The 15,230-nt window shown below is 39.1% G+C and overlaps 1 protein-coding gene across 4 annotated transcripts in view; it reads left to right on the forward strand.

Moving 5' to 3' along the window:
• The window catches only part of dnah2 (dynein, axonemal, heavy chain 2), a 63,811-nt gene that overhangs the window by 21,141 nt on the left and 27,440 nt on the right, over positions 1-15,230 (forward strand). For all 4 annotated transcript variants that reach the window (XM_042400333.1, XM_042400336.1, XM_042400334.1 and 1 more), the window contains 21 exons: positions 235-452; positions 1,278-1,370; positions 1,478-1,603; positions 2,110-2,220; positions 2,636-2,824; positions 3,157-3,260; positions 3,945-4,134; positions 4,294-4,474; positions 4,726-4,853; positions 5,835-5,987; positions 6,679-6,804; positions 7,865-8,083; positions 9,487-9,604; positions 9,812-9,948; positions 10,497-10,634; positions 11,118-11,276; positions 11,551-11,703; positions 12,363-12,454; positions 12,633-12,831; positions 14,401-14,625; positions 14,761-14,865. In XM_042400333.1, coding sequence (XP_042256267.1) covers positions 235-452; positions 1,278-1,370; positions 1,478-1,603; positions 2,110-2,220; positions 2,636-2,824; positions 3,157-3,260; positions 3,945-4,134; positions 4,294-4,474; positions 4,726-4,853; positions 5,835-5,987; positions 6,679-6,804; positions 7,865-8,083; positions 9,487-9,604; positions 9,812-9,948; positions 10,497-10,634; positions 11,118-11,276; positions 11,551-11,703; positions 12,363-12,454; positions 12,633-12,831; positions 14,401-14,625; positions 14,761-14,865 — 3,164 coding nt within the window. The remainder of the gene's footprint in view (positions 1-234; positions 453-1,277; positions 1,371-1,477; positions 1,604-2,109; positions 2,221-2,635; positions 2,825-3,156; positions 3,261-3,944; positions 4,135-4,293; positions 4,475-4,725; positions 4,854-5,834; positions 5,988-6,678; positions 6,805-7,864; positions 8,084-9,486; positions 9,605-9,811; positions 9,949-10,496; positions 10,635-11,117; positions 11,277-11,550; positions 11,704-12,362; positions 12,455-12,632; positions 12,832-14,400; positions 14,626-14,760; positions 14,866-15,230) is intronic.

Raw genomic sequence — 15,230 nt, forward strand, 5'->3', positions numbered from 1 at the left:
TAAGAAATGTGTCTCATATTTCATCCTAACCCTGAACAGACTGATCCTTTGTATTTTAAATGATTATCATGGATGTGTATGTGGTGCTGCCAACTTTTACACTGCCAATAATTGTGCAAACGTGATTCACTCTCAAAGAAACTTCTCAGTTATATAAATATATGCATATTTAGAATGACATTTTTTTGTTAATTCCACAATCAGCTTCTGTAAGCAGTCACCTCTGTCTTTCAGGTTTGCTAGAGAAGCTGTCAGAGATGAGTGCCAAGCTGGAGGAGATCCAGAAGGCCCTTGACATGTATCTGGAGACCAAGAGGCAGATATTCCCAAGATTCTACTTCCTGTCTAATGATGACGTGCTGGAGATCCTGGGGCAGTCACAGAACCCAGAGGCCATGCAACCCCACCTGAAGAAGTGTTTCGACAACATCAAGAGCCTACGCACTGACAAGGCAGGGAACTTAGATGAATACAACCAGAATCAGAAAAACAATCCAAGGCGGACATACACTCAGTGGCCGGGGGCTACACTACTTCTGTGAAGGAATTATTTAATTTTGATTATGATTAGATTATGAAATTTAACATTTTGTCGGGTTGGAGTAAGTATGCAAGCGTTACTTCTTTCATTGATGCTGCTTTCTAATAGCCTTGCACCTAAATGATGTGCGTATAATTACTCTTACTCAACTAGATTACTAAATGTGACATGTTTACATCACTTATGCGTCTTTACCTTAAGTTCTATACTGCAGTGGATCTACTCTAACACCTTTACTGGATTGATATTATGGGACAAAAAATACATCAAAAGCATCAAAGAAAAGCTATTATCCAGGCAAATTGATTCTGCTGCCAAACATATTTGAAATACTTAATAATGTCAGGCTAAGTCCTGTGCAATTGTATTAGCAGGAAAATATGAATAAAAATATTATTAAAATGAATATCAGGCCAAATTTTGATGAGAATTTTGGGCAAAACAACATGATCCCTAGTAGACATATTACTAAGATGAGATAAATCCTGTTTTTCCAATTCAGTTTAATTTGTTACATAACCTTTTAAAATTTGTCAGTATCCAAACAAAACAAAACACAATACGGTGAGCACTCCTGATACACAATACTGACACACCAGACCTGATTAAAGAAACTTCATTTTCATATTTTCAAGATGAACAGGCCTCAAAACACAGTTTTCAGATGACATAGAATCAGATTATGATGGAACAGTACATACAGAGAGATGCCACTGTGTGTTTATGTTTTCTATAGTTTGGCATTAGGCGAGATGCTGCCGGGATGTTCTCTGCTGATGGGGAGTATATTGAGTTCTTTCGTATAGTGCAACTGGACAAGCCTGTGGAGGTACAGTAGTAATGATGCTCATGATTATGGTTATGATGACAATGGTAGTGTTATGATGAGAGTTATGGTAGATAATATGAGCACCATTTTGTTTTGTGTTCATGTAGGTTTGGCTGTGTGATATTGAGAATATCATGCGTGTTACACTAAAGATTCGTCTGAGTGAATGCCTTGCAAGTCTGAAGAGGATTACAGGACATAGAGACAAATGGGTCAAAGATTGGCCTGGACAGGTATATTTGTCTCTAATTCTGATTTTGAACCTTCACCAATCTGACATTCTGATTGTTTGACTGACACTGAAGCAATGACTTGCTCTTGACTTACTGACTCTGACAGTCTTAAAAATAAGCTGCATTTTAAAGCAATGCAAATAGATTTACCAATTTGAAAACCACTGTGAAATATCAAGTGTTTTTCGTAATTGGTATTTTCTCCCAGTAAAGACGGCTGTCCTATACACAATGATTTTGATCAATTTACAAATCACAATTCCTGCTGCACTCAGAATTACCCATCTTAAAATCCTATACTTGGATTGTTTTTTTTAATTCAATCCATGTCACTGAATAGTTGAGGCAATACCTTGCTTTAAGGTACACAAGCTCTACATTCCCTAACATTTAATTTATAGAATCCTCTCATGGTTGTGGAGTTAATAAATGTGATAAAAACAGCAGTATGGTAATGTTAAAACCAAATAAAACAGAATTACCAGGTTTTACTCCTCCTATTTCAGATGCTGATCACAGCCAGTCAGATCCAGTGGACTGCTGATGTCACTCAGTCTCTCATAACCGGCAAGGAGAGAGCTGACAAGTCTTCCCTTAAATCCATGAAGAAGAGACAGGTTTAACTGACTTTTTTAACTTCTTACTTTACTGAAACATGTGTGATATTGTCTTCATGTAGATATGTTTTTGAGTGACCTTACGATTTGTTAACACACTAGTACGTCTCCATCAGAATTTTTAGCTTTTCAAGGCTACTTGAAAGTTTACTTTGTTATACTTACTTTCATCCTGTAATGTACACAAATATATCACATAAAATACAGCAAACTGGAAGTGTGATGATCATCAATTTCTGATATGGTAATTATTTTATTTTTTTACAGTGCAATTATTTACAGTGAAATTAATCTTGTTACGTTAAAATCAATTTATCAGCTTTTTAGCACCATGGACAGCGACATAATGATGCTAAGAATTAACAGGATTCCAATAACCTCTTGAGCCTTTTCTATAACTGTCTTTCTCTCTCAGGTGTCCATGCTTCAGTCCTATTCAGAGCTTATCCGTGGCAACCTGTCCAAAGTCCTGCGTCTGAAGATTGTAGCTCTTGTCACAGTGGAAGTTCATGCTCGGGATGTCATTGACAAGCTGGCCAAGGCAGGCTGCAATGATGTCAATGCCTTTGAATGGCTGTGCCAGCTACGACTATACTGGGAGAAGGTATGCCCTGAGAGAGCCAAGTAAGCACAACATACAGGAGACAGTGTGGAAAAAAGAAGAGCTGATAGGATCACTTCTATTAAGCTGTAATTTCAGAAACATTTCCACAGTGGCTTTGGTTTTTCCATCCTGCTATTTCAAGAAATCTACTATTAAGTTTGCAGAAAAAATCTGAAAGCAATAGTTGAATGGAACAGGTGGGTATAGATAAGTAGCTTTTCATCAATTGGTAGTTTGTGGCAGTAAAACAAACACTGCAGTACATATACCCTCCCCCTGCTTCACAGTTTTTACATATTATATTTACATAGTTTTGTTTGCTCTCCCAACAGGATGTTGATGATTGCATAATCCGACAGACCAACACACGTTTCAAGTATGGCTACGAGTACCTGGGCAATTCTGGACGGCTTGTCATCACTCCACTTACTGACAGGTCACAATCAGTCATTCAGTCAATCAATGCACCAGCTAACAATATACAATAATATATCAGTGAATTAATTCATCACAGTATTTTACATAGTTTTACATTTAAAATGTTGTTTTAATTTTATAATGTCACTACTGAGTATCAGACCCCTGGATGACACTGAAGCCACTCAGGAAATTACATTACAGCAGAGGCTACCATTAGCATTGTTAGTACAATTGCTACATTACACTTTGGCTCTTTGTGCATTCACAGTTAAAAGGATTAGTGCCGGTTTTATGTAAATTAGCTGTTACAAAGGGTAGATTAGTAATTGCATTATATATATTAGTTTATATTCAGACCTCACATTCTTACATTGCAGCATAAAAAAGCTAACAAACTTACTGTATTTCCTTGTTTTAGTCTCTATTAGTGCAAATGGCAGGCAGACAACATGACAACATACAACACTATGAAACATAAGACGATAAGAGAATATAGCAAAAAACAGAAAACAACATACAACTTAACATTAAATTGTAACTTTTTGTGCAAGAAATTGCATATTAAGCGTATTGTATATCAAGATATTTACATCCAAGTCATTGAGACATTGTGTTTATTTAATTGTTTAATTTTCATTCATATATGTATGCATATCACAAGTAAAATATAGAGTAAATGTCAGTTTTTGTCTCTGTGCAGGTGTTACATGACTCTGACCACAGCACTCCATCTGCATCGGGGGGGCTCTCCTAAAGGCCCAGCTGGTACTGGCAAGACAGAGACAGTGAAGGACCTAGGCAAAGCTTTAGGGATGTACGTCATTGTAGTCAACTGCTCTGAAGGACTAGACTATAAATCCATGGGACGCATGTACTCTGGCCTGGCACAGGTAGGAATAGACATGGATGATAGGGACGATGATGATGATGATGATGATGATGATGATGACTGTAGTTAACATGATAATGCAAGGCAATGCAAAATTGTTCTTTTTTTTTTCACTGTGTGTCTCAATTTGTATGTATTTAATTGTGTCCACCCTGAACAGACGGGAGCATGGGGGTGCTTTGATGAGTTCAACCGTATCAACATAGAGGTGTTGTCAGTAGTGGCCCAGCAGATCCTCTCCATCCTGTCTGCCCTTTCAGCTGGACAATCAAAGTTCCATTTCGATGGACAGCATATTCGTCTGGTCTGGTCATGTGGCATCTTTATCACCATGAATCCCGGTAGGTCAACACAAATAAGTAAATTCATACACTGCATATTATGTCGGCATATGTTAATATGTAGTGTTAACATTTGGGACATAATGAGCATACAAATAGACATAAGAGAAGTGAATTGATTGATGGATGGTTGTTGCAGAAATAGTTTTAGACATTTTAATATTTTTTTTCCTTTCATGAAAACTTATCATAATTGGCTGTTTCAGTGTTTGCAGTTGTCATCTGTTCTCTCTATTTGTATCTTTCCGTAGGTTACGCTGGGCGTACTGAGCTCCCAGACAACCTCAAGTCCATGTTCAGACCTATCTCCATGGTAGTGCCAGATTCTACTCTAATTGCTGAGATCATATTGTTTGGAGAGGGCTTCAACAACTGCAAGGTACTACAACTCAAGGAAATTTATTCTGGTGGTGTGCCAAAAAAAAAAAGAGAAAAGCAGAACAGATTGTTTTGGCTGCTTTATTCATTCTGCCAGGAACAATGCTTGGAGGGAGGCTTTGAACAGCAGTGATATAGACTTGTTTAGATTGGTAAGGACGTAGATCAGAGACAGTGATTCAACATAAATATATTTTATTTCTCTATGTAACTATAAAAGGAAACTCACTTCAGCTGCTTCAAGGCCTTGTCTGTATAGCAGTTGTATTAATTTAATGGATTCTGTCAGGGTGCTATTTTTATGCTGTACACAGTTCTGACTGCGCATTGATTTCTAAAGTATATCTTCTTGAATTATCACAGTCTTAATGAAACATCCCAGCTTCTTTTATGTGAAGAGCTCAGGCAATCAGTACATGAGATTGAGTTCTTCCACACTGATAGAGATGCAGTATCATCAAATCAATCTGATGAATTCAATTAAAAATACCCTGCTAGCTTTTTCCTATAAAAGTTACAGACTTACAGAGATTTTTTAATTATTTATCAAGGTTTTCAGGAGACAATTGTATGTGCACACAAAGTGATGTGGAGCCTCAGCTGAACATAGATGAGTGGTGGGTGTTGACCCAATTGTTTCCCCTCTGATTTCTGGGATCATTGTCTGAGTGGGGTTTGGTGCAGGGCCAGGGTTTGAGAGGAATAGTGTGTGTGTATGTATCTATATAAGGGTGATGATTACCACAGACACATTCTCTGGGACCAGTGCTGGAACAGGATTACTGTTGACTCACTTACAGCTTCATGCCACTATGTGTGTGTGTGTGTGTGTGTGTGTGTGTGTGTGTGTGTGTGTGTGTGTGTGTGTGTGTGTGTGTTCATTGAGAGGCAACAGAGTTGGTGTGCATTAGTAAACATTCTGGAGCTAACACACCTACAGCATGCTGAGAAAAAAAAAAAATCTTCCTCTTTGTCCTCATAGCTCCTGGCTAAGAAGGTGTTCACCCTGTACTCCCTGGCGGTGCAGCAGCTGTCTAAACAGGACCACTATGACTTTGGCCTGCGTGCTCTTACCTCCTTGCTCCGCTATGCTGGAAAGAAGCGCCGCTTTTGCTCTAATGTTCCTGATGAAGAAGTAGGTCTATCAATCTCTCTGTCTCTCTCTCACACACACAGGGGTTTGAGGACTTGCTACGGGGTCATTAGATCCCTTATGATTGGCTAAAGTAGTTCAAAATTCTGCCCCGATGTCCTGTTTGGCTGAAGTGGCACTCTGTTCCAAATAAATATTGTTATAATAATTGTATTGCTAGCATTGTGGTTGCTGCTGCTGATGCTATTCCTACACTATAATTGTCAATGTCACAAAACTCTGCATCATGCCAAACTCCGGTTTAACAGGCAATTTGTCTTCAGTTGGTATTTCTTTCAGTGGCTCAGTTGAGGTTTGTTCACAAACAAAGTGGTAAGCTTTGACAAAACTAGCTATTTCTTAGTTTTTACCCAAAAATTTCTTCACTTTAAAAGCATATTATCAGGCATTTTGTTGTCATAGATGCTGCTGTCATCTTTCTCTCTGTGGGGTTGCTTTTATGACTGAGTGGTTGAGGATACATTTGCATGGGAATAGCAGGCTGTTGCTATGACTTCATGAGCTGGAATGTGAACCCAAGCTGTGCTGTCATCTCTCTTTTGGTGCCCTATCTATCTATACTGCCAAATCATGCAACTATAGATGTATCTGCACTAACTACTTCCCTTTCAAGTGAACTAAACTTTTCTATAGTGAAGTGAACTTATGAGTGACCTTGTATCTCTGTCTGCAGATCCTGTTAATGGCTATGAAAGACATGAACATTGCTAAGCTGACCTCTACTGACCTGCCATTGTTCAATGGGATCACTCAGGACTTGTTCCCTGCTGTGGAAACACCCGTTATAGACTATGGCAAGGTAAGCTGATCTAGGATTCCTGATCCTTTAACATCTCTGACTAATAGTGAAACTAGAACAATCAAACAAGTTTTACAACACTCAGGCACCCTGCTGTTACTGCATCAGCTTTAACATTTTCATCATTGTCTCTGTAGATGGATGGGATGGGTGGGATAGTACCTTGGGCCACACATTTTGGGTATTTTTCAGTCCTAAGAAATGTTGTGCCTGACATTTGGCTTTGGATGTTTGTATGCACTGAGCACACTGTAGGGCATACATTTTCTGTGTGGTGATGTCTGTATGCGTTTTTACACATGCATGTTCATGCATGTATAAATCTATATATGTGTGTATTTGCCACGTTTCTGTTTGTGTATGCCCATGTTTGTGCATCCTGATTCAGACAAAGGCCCAGCCAGATTGGCTGGGTGGGAGTGTGTGTTGCATAGTTTTGAGGGTGTCATTAATTTGGCTGGGAGGCTCCCCCACTATTAGCTACTGGATTCTCAGCCATCTGCTCTGACAGGCTCCATTCGTTTCTCATTTCCACCTTCAAGCTGAGACATCTTTCCTCTCTCTTTGTGACTCAACCTTCCCCTGCTATGTGGTTCAACTCTCTCTGTCTGTTTCTCTGGCTCACTGTGATTCACCCACTCTGTGGTCAGTTTTCTACCTCAGTCAGCAAATGTACTATCTCTTTCTTCAGTCTGTATTTGTTGCTCTATCCTTCAGACCTTTCATTATCAGTTACCTTGTCCCCTGTCTTTGGTTTGTTCGTTTGCAGCTTCTTCCCATAACTTTTGTAGAACCTCAACACTTTTTTGATTTATCAGTGTTTATTGCTTTACCTTTATGACTGTAAGTACACTGTATCAGCATCACATATCTTATAAGGGGCCTAAGAAGATTTCAGAATTGGTTGGGTTGTAAAACTGCTGTAGCCTGAGACACATTATATATACATATATACTGGCACATCATGGTCAATGTATCAGAATTTTCTGTATAATTACAATCACTCAGAGTTTCACCATCTCTGACTGTCTGTCTATGTTTTGCCACCATTTTGTTTCAGTTGAAGGAGGCCATAGAGGTGGAGCTTCGTCAGAGAGGTTTGCAGGTGACTCCCTTTACCATGACCAAAGTCATTCAACTTTATGAGACCAAAAACTCTCGACACTCTTCCATGCTGGTGGGCAAGACGGGCAGTGCCAAAACGGTCACCTGGAGGGTCCTGCAAAGTGCCCTCACTGCCCTGCACCGCAAGGGAGTGGCTGGCTACCAGCTTGTCCAGGTGGGTGTGAAAAAAATACACTGTGTAATTTATTGGCTAATAGTGCTGCTGTAATGAAAAGGAACATCTTGGGCTCCCACTTTGAGAGGCGTATTGAGAAAGTAAAATTCACACAAACTGACAAACACTTCTGGCTCCAATATTAGGCAATTTATCTTGCAAAGTCTTTTCATGGAAAAATTATGGGATTTAGGGACACTGTAAGCAATTATTTTGTTGTGATAAAACAACTTTTTCACATTATTGACTGCTGTTGAGGGCTCAAATATCTAGTGTACATTTCCCACTTAAATGCAAATTAATACCATCACCCTGTCTGCTTGTCTGTTTGTCTTCATTTCCTTCTATCTGCTTCTTTTCATTTGCAGAGCCAAACTTAGATTAAGTGACAGGTTCGGTCGCCACGTTTACAGTTTTTTCCAGCACTACTTAGATTTTAGCCATGCTAGTGACATGGCTAATAATGTCTGTCAGTCAGTTGGTATACCACTTTGGAATTGACTGAAATTTCTCAACACTATTGGATGGATTACCATGAAATTTGGTACGGACATTCATGTCACTCCAGATTAATTGCAAACAGTTTGGTGATTTCTTTACTTTTTCCATCTCACTGGTGATTTTCTTTTTTTTGTTATTGTTCAATACATTAGTTTTGCAGTTATTTTGTCATAACCAATTTTCATCAGCCTCAGCTATACTCTGTGCTTAGTGCTAATTAGCACATCTAAGCATGCTAACATGCTAAAGTAAGATGGTGAATATGGTAAAGATTATAGCTTCTCAGCATCAGCAAGTTACCATTGTCATTGGTAGAATGTTAACATGCTGATGTACAGCATCAAAGACGCCCTAGCAGGCTGTAGAATCTTTTCTTTTCCTCTTATTTCTCTCTGTCCTTTTCATCTAGCTTTCTTCCTGCTTCTTTCTATTTATGTCTCTGGCTCTTGCTTCCTCTTCTTCAGTGCTCTTTGCATGTCTATTTCAGTCTATGTCTTCCTCTTCTAATGCTAGCATAATCAACAAACTATGGATGGCTGGACGCATGAACAGCAGTTGTATTAACATGTAAACAGAGCTAGTAACCGAAGCTAATCTTGCAATAGATGAAAACATGAGGATCTGAAAAATGACTTGAAAAGCTACTGTTAAATTACAGTATAACATTTTTTTCAGCATTTAGTCCTTTTTAGCTGACAAACAACATAGCCTGTGACAATTATGATCTGCCAGTAGAAAGTGTATATATCAATACTTCAACCATTACAATTTATTCATTTTAATTCCTCAGTCTTATTGCTTATTCAGTGACAGGAATTTGATGTATGCACTTCTTCTTGCCAGCACTTTGTCACTTTTTTTGTCATTTTCTCTTTCTTGCTTTGGACCCTGTGGCGCAAAAGGAATATCCTCTAAACCCCAAGGCAATGAGTCTGGGAGAGCTGTATGGTGAAAACGACCTCTCCACCAATGAATGGAGTGATGGAGTACTCTCTTCCCTTATGAGATCAGCCTGTGCAGGTACAGACACTAAAAACACTCAGCACTAATAACACACATCTTCTAGTGGCAGTACCCAATTCACTTTTCAAACCCAGATCAACTGCAATTTTCAGTTATTAAATTTTCCATTTTCACTCCAAAAAACTTATGTAGAATGTCTTACTTTTCTACTATGACACCTCACTTCTTTTGTGACACACACTGCTTCTTCTCTCCATCCTTTAGATGAGAAACCAGACGAGAAGTGGATTGTGTTCGACGGGCCTGTTGACACACTGTGGATAGAGAGTATGAACTCTGTCATGGATGACAACAAGGTGCTCACACTTATCAACGGAGAGAGAATCTCCATGCCTGAACAGGTGAGAATGGAAAATGAAACACTTTCCAAATGGCAAACAGTCTGTTAAAGTAAGATACAATGAAGTTGTTTTGTTTTGGGCTCCAACTAAAAGTTCTCCAAAGGAAACAGGCTTGGGCTGTTTTTGTTTTTGTCTTGATTATCCAAGTGGTTTGATACTTTTAGCTGACAGTCTCACGAGTCTCTAGAAATTGAATTAACTAATGATGGATGGTGCTTTAGGACTTTACTAACAAGCTGAAAGACGTTCCTCTCCTCTCTCCTCTCAAGAATTTCTGTGCATGAACTAGCAGTCATTGTTTAAAACTCCATGCTTAATATTATAAGTTTGCAGTTTCTTTGAAATTAATCTCAGCAGTATGGCAGGGAACAGCTGCTCTCTTCTCTTTAGTGGAGAACATAGTAACATTACAATTTAATGTAACTGTAGCTATGTAATGTTGTGTCGGGTCCCACATAAAAAATCTAATAAGTAAAACTAAATCTAAATGTTTTTTGTATGTGAAATGATCACAACAGAAAAACTAGAGCTAAGTTCTTTTCTTCTAGGTGTCTCTGCTGTTTGAAGTGGAGAACCTGGCTATGGCCTCTCCAGCTACGGTGTCTCGCTGTGGGATGGTCTACAATGATTACACTGATCTGGGATGGAAGCCTTTTGTTCAGTCCTGGCTCGACAAACGACACAAGGTACAATGCCCTAACTGAATTTTTTAGAATACTGGCCGCTCAAGTCATACACTCTTTGTGATAGCCATAGTCTAGCCAATATTAGCTGTAAAAAGGGAACTTTTGAAATGGCAAAGTTATTTAAATGCATGCTTGTATAAATAAACTTGTATAAATTGTTTACCCATTCCACGATATTAGGCCTCATTCATTGCTGTTTTCTTTGTCTGACATGAAGATTCTGACAAAGATTTTCTAACACAAAGATGTAGTCTTGCAATATTAGATTGTGTGTGCATAGTGGATGTGTAATGAGTCACATGTAGTGTTCTCTTATGTCTTTTTTGGCATTTCTGCCTTCATTGATAGAGACGGTAGAAGTCTTTTATAACCCATTTATAAAAGGAACACATGAGATATCAGTTTTGATTTTGCTCCTTTTCCCTGCAACCCCTTTCGTCCATGTCCGTCTATTGATCTCTACGTTGTTCCATCTCTCCACAGGCTGAGGTAGAGCATCTCAAGCGTTTGTTTGAGAAATATGTAGAGAGCACATTGAACTTTAAGAAGAACAACTGTAAGGAGCTGATCCCCATCACTGAACTCAACGGAGTCACATCACTCTGCCGTCTCTATGACTCTCTGGCCAAACCCAACAATGGGGTGAGACACGTAGGATGCAATCTGTAACATCCACTGCACATTGTAATCCTCACTATAGACACCTGTTTTCTAGCAACACTTAAATGTTGATCTTACAGTAAATGGCATTTGGCGTAACTGACTTAAGACTGAAATTAAGCCATAAATGATCTAACTCCATCCCTACACATTAGTAAATAAATCCCAAAACAAAGGCTGACATCATCTCTTAAGCATCAGAAGCTCCAGCCCATTCTTAAAAACAATGTAATTTTCTTTCTCTCCCTTTCTTCAGGTGAACATTTCCGACAAAGAACACTTTGGTCGGATGGTGGAGCTTTGGTTCACCTTCAGCCTTATCTGGTCTATCTGTGCCTCTGTTGATGAGGATGGACGCAAGAAGATGGATAACTTCCTACGGGAGATCGAGGGCACGTTCCCTATCAAGGTCTTCTGCAGAGCACATTTGTTTACACACTTATGACACGTACAAAGTCAGTCAGACTGCACTCTAGCTCATCATTAGGCTGTTTAGTGTACTTTTATGTTAAGTATACTGTAACTTGCAACACACCTGTGACTAAACTATGTTTTGCAAAAAAAAGAAGTCAACAAAGGGCTTCCAGAGCTTTTTATGTTTAAGGACTTTTGCAGGCTAACAGGCTACCATGATACTGAAAGACTAGTGACAAATGTTTTTTAGTCAGAGTATCCACAACTTCAACCACAGCAAGAGTTGATGTTGCATATGTAGCTAGAACTATGAGTTTACAGCATGTTTGCCTGTAAAAAAAGCAGTTGCTGTTCTGTTTAGGTTGATAGTCCTCCTTTGTGTCGCTAGTTAGTCCCACATCATAAGGGTCTTGTTTTTCTTCGCCCATTACACGATGAGTCGGCTATTACATTATATCAATGTGATGTGTAGATGGTTTTAGAACTGAAAACCTTAGATGGATTCATATAAGCATTTTAAACATTACTAATGACAGATGATACTGTACATACCAGCCACATGCCTAACAGCAAACTGAGATATCTGTCTTTAGCCAGCACCAATAGTCTCTGAACTTTTTATGGATTGAACTCTTTCATCGTGAACACTCTCAGGACACGGTGTACGAGTACTATGTTGACACCAAGAACAAAGCCTGGGCTTCTTTTGAAGATAAACTGCAGAAAGGCTGGCGCTACAATGCCAAGTAAGTAACCAGATTTTATGTACCTGACTTTAGCTACGCATGTGTCTGTGAGTGTGTGGATGTTTTATCCATTTCACTGTCTGTCAGTTCAGTCACTACACTTTTAAAACTGAACAAGACACACATGATATAACCTATCACTAACATCTGAGATACATCTATATCTCTACCTCTGCAGTGCTCCATTCTATAAGATCATGGTTCCTACAGTAGACACAGTTCGCTACAACTTCCTGGTTAAGGCTCTGGTGTCGGGTCAGTACCCTGTGCTGCTCACCGGGCCAGTGGGCACTGGTAAAACCTCAGTGGCCCAGAGTGTCCTGCAAGGCCTGGATAACTCCAAGTGGGCTGCCCTCACTGTCAACATGTCTTCACAGGTTGGTGCTGTGTGTGTGTGTGTGTGTATGTGTGTGTATGCTAGTTCTGAATCCTTGATCTGATCAAACAAAGATCGTTTTGGCTGATACTTAATTTGTCAAGGCTCTAGTGAGGATCAATACATAGGGTTAACAATAATGTTTATAATAATGAGTTTGAGTTAGCTTTAGGTGGGATAAAGGAACATTATGGTGAGGGTTGATGTTACCTACAGTATAGGACATAGGGAATCTAATAAAGGAATAGTTCAACATTTTGTCATACATTTCTCTATTCCATAATCTATAGATGCCACACATGCACAAATTTCACCCATATATGAACAGGCAAACAAACACATATCATTGAATTTAAGGAACTGATTGTGAATTAGAATGAGATCCTCTAGTGCATTTCCATACAAGAAAACACCTGTGCTCTGGCTGAACATCTCACCTATCAACTAAATATAACCTTGGACAAGCTCACTGGCACATGAAATGTAGCAATGCAAAGGTGAATGAGTACAAGTATTGTATGTATCTGTGTGTATTCCCCTGTATGTGTGTGTGTGTGTGTGTGTGTGTCACTGTGTAGTGAGTTTTAGAGTGAGAGAGAGCATCTGCTTCCATCTGACCACGTGATAGCTCTGAATAGCCTCCGCTACAGTTAGAGTAAAATGACACGTTGCTCCAAGATGCTACAATTAGGCTGAGTCACGTCAGTGCTGCACAGTCCTGATGAAGGGCTATTAGAGAGCCAGGGATGATGGAAGCACTCATCACCCCCCCCACCCTTACCATCATCATCACCATCCATCACCACAACCCCCACAGCCTCCTCCTTCACATCCATCACCATTACCACCAAACTTTCCTAGGCAACTACTCTGAGCATAAATCATTCTAATCTGGCAGCACTCTCCCTGCCATTTCTCTCTCCTCTCTCTCATACATCTGTCTCATACCATGTCATATTCATAGATTCATACATATTTTGGCATAAGTGCTCCTTTTCTTTTTCTTCCCTTATCTACCTCAGTTTCATTCATGTCTCCACAAGTGAATTAATTTAAGATACTGATAAAATACATTCACATAGGGTTAGGGTTTATCATTTAATTGATTAAATATTTTTTAATATTATTAGTGCCAGTGTAGATTGTTAGTGTCAATATCTCACATACTAATAACAGAAAAATTGTTGATTTTCTTCTCCATAGCAGGATTTTGAAATTATTTTAGGAATTGAATTAGGAATAGATGTAAAACAGTAGTCCACAATGCCAATAGTTCTCAAAATAGAGGTCACATGTATCCCATTAACATCCAGTTTGTCTTGTAATGAATGTAATGGCCAAATTCTGTAGTTCAACCCACAATACACTCATCACCAACAGAAGGTTCACAAAAACACAATTGTACACACAGAAAAACTTTTTAATATATTTTCACAGTACGGCTTTCAGGGGGGATTGTCACATTGTTTATATTGTTTCATAACATAAGAAGGTACACAACAAAACTTACTATTCTGTCTTTGTTTTTCTGTGTTTCTGTCTCTCCCTCCATGTATTTGCGACTGTCCAGACCACCTCTAATAACATCCAGGCCATCGTTGAGAGCCGCATAGAGAAGAGAACCAAGTGCGTGTTTGTGCCAGCAGGTGGGAAGCGCCTGCTCTGCTTCCTGGATGACCTCAACATGCCGGCCCATGACCTCTTTGGCTCCCAGCCACCACTGGAGCTGCTGCGCCTCTGGATCGACTATGGCTTCTGGTTTGACCGCCAGAAACAGACCCTTAAGTTTGTCAGGGTGAGAGAGGGCATTTTGTGGAGGGAGGGAGTGTGGTTGATCATCAATCTTTTTTTACATAATGTTTAATTTCATAGGTGTGTTGATATAAAATGCAAATATAAAATGTTTTCTGGTGTGTGTTGGAACTGTTAGGACATGTTCTTGCTGGCTTCGATGGGCCCCCCTGGTGGAGGGAGGACTCACATCTCTGGCCGCTTACAGAGTCGGTTCAATCTCATCAATATGACCTTCCCAAATGTAAGTCCTGCTGACTCTGGTTTCCTCTCCTCTCTGACTTTTACCAGTCACCACTGAGTGTGACAAAATTATATTAATAAAAATAGATTTATAGTTCAACAGGCAATTAAATATAGTAAATATGTTATGGAGTCCATGTTAAATAAATATAAAATGAAATAATTGTCTCATTATTGCATTCATATGTAGAAACAAAGATACACAAGCTTTATAAATTGTGTTTTGACTTTTGTCTCATTTAACTTAAAGTTGCTTAAACACATCACAGCAACCTCTATGCACGTATAGTGTAGTATATCATAGCCTCTACACAATGTAGTCTACTTGTCTATTTATTTTTATATTTGAATTAGGCTATTTAGTTA

This window comes from Thunnus maccoyii, chromosome 22, assembly GCF_910596095.1.
Source record: "Thunnus maccoyii chromosome 22, fThuMac1.1, whole genome shotgun sequence".
Taxonomy (NCBI): domain Eukaryota; kingdom Metazoa; phylum Chordata; class Actinopteri; order Scombriformes; family Scombridae; genus Thunnus; species Thunnus maccoyii.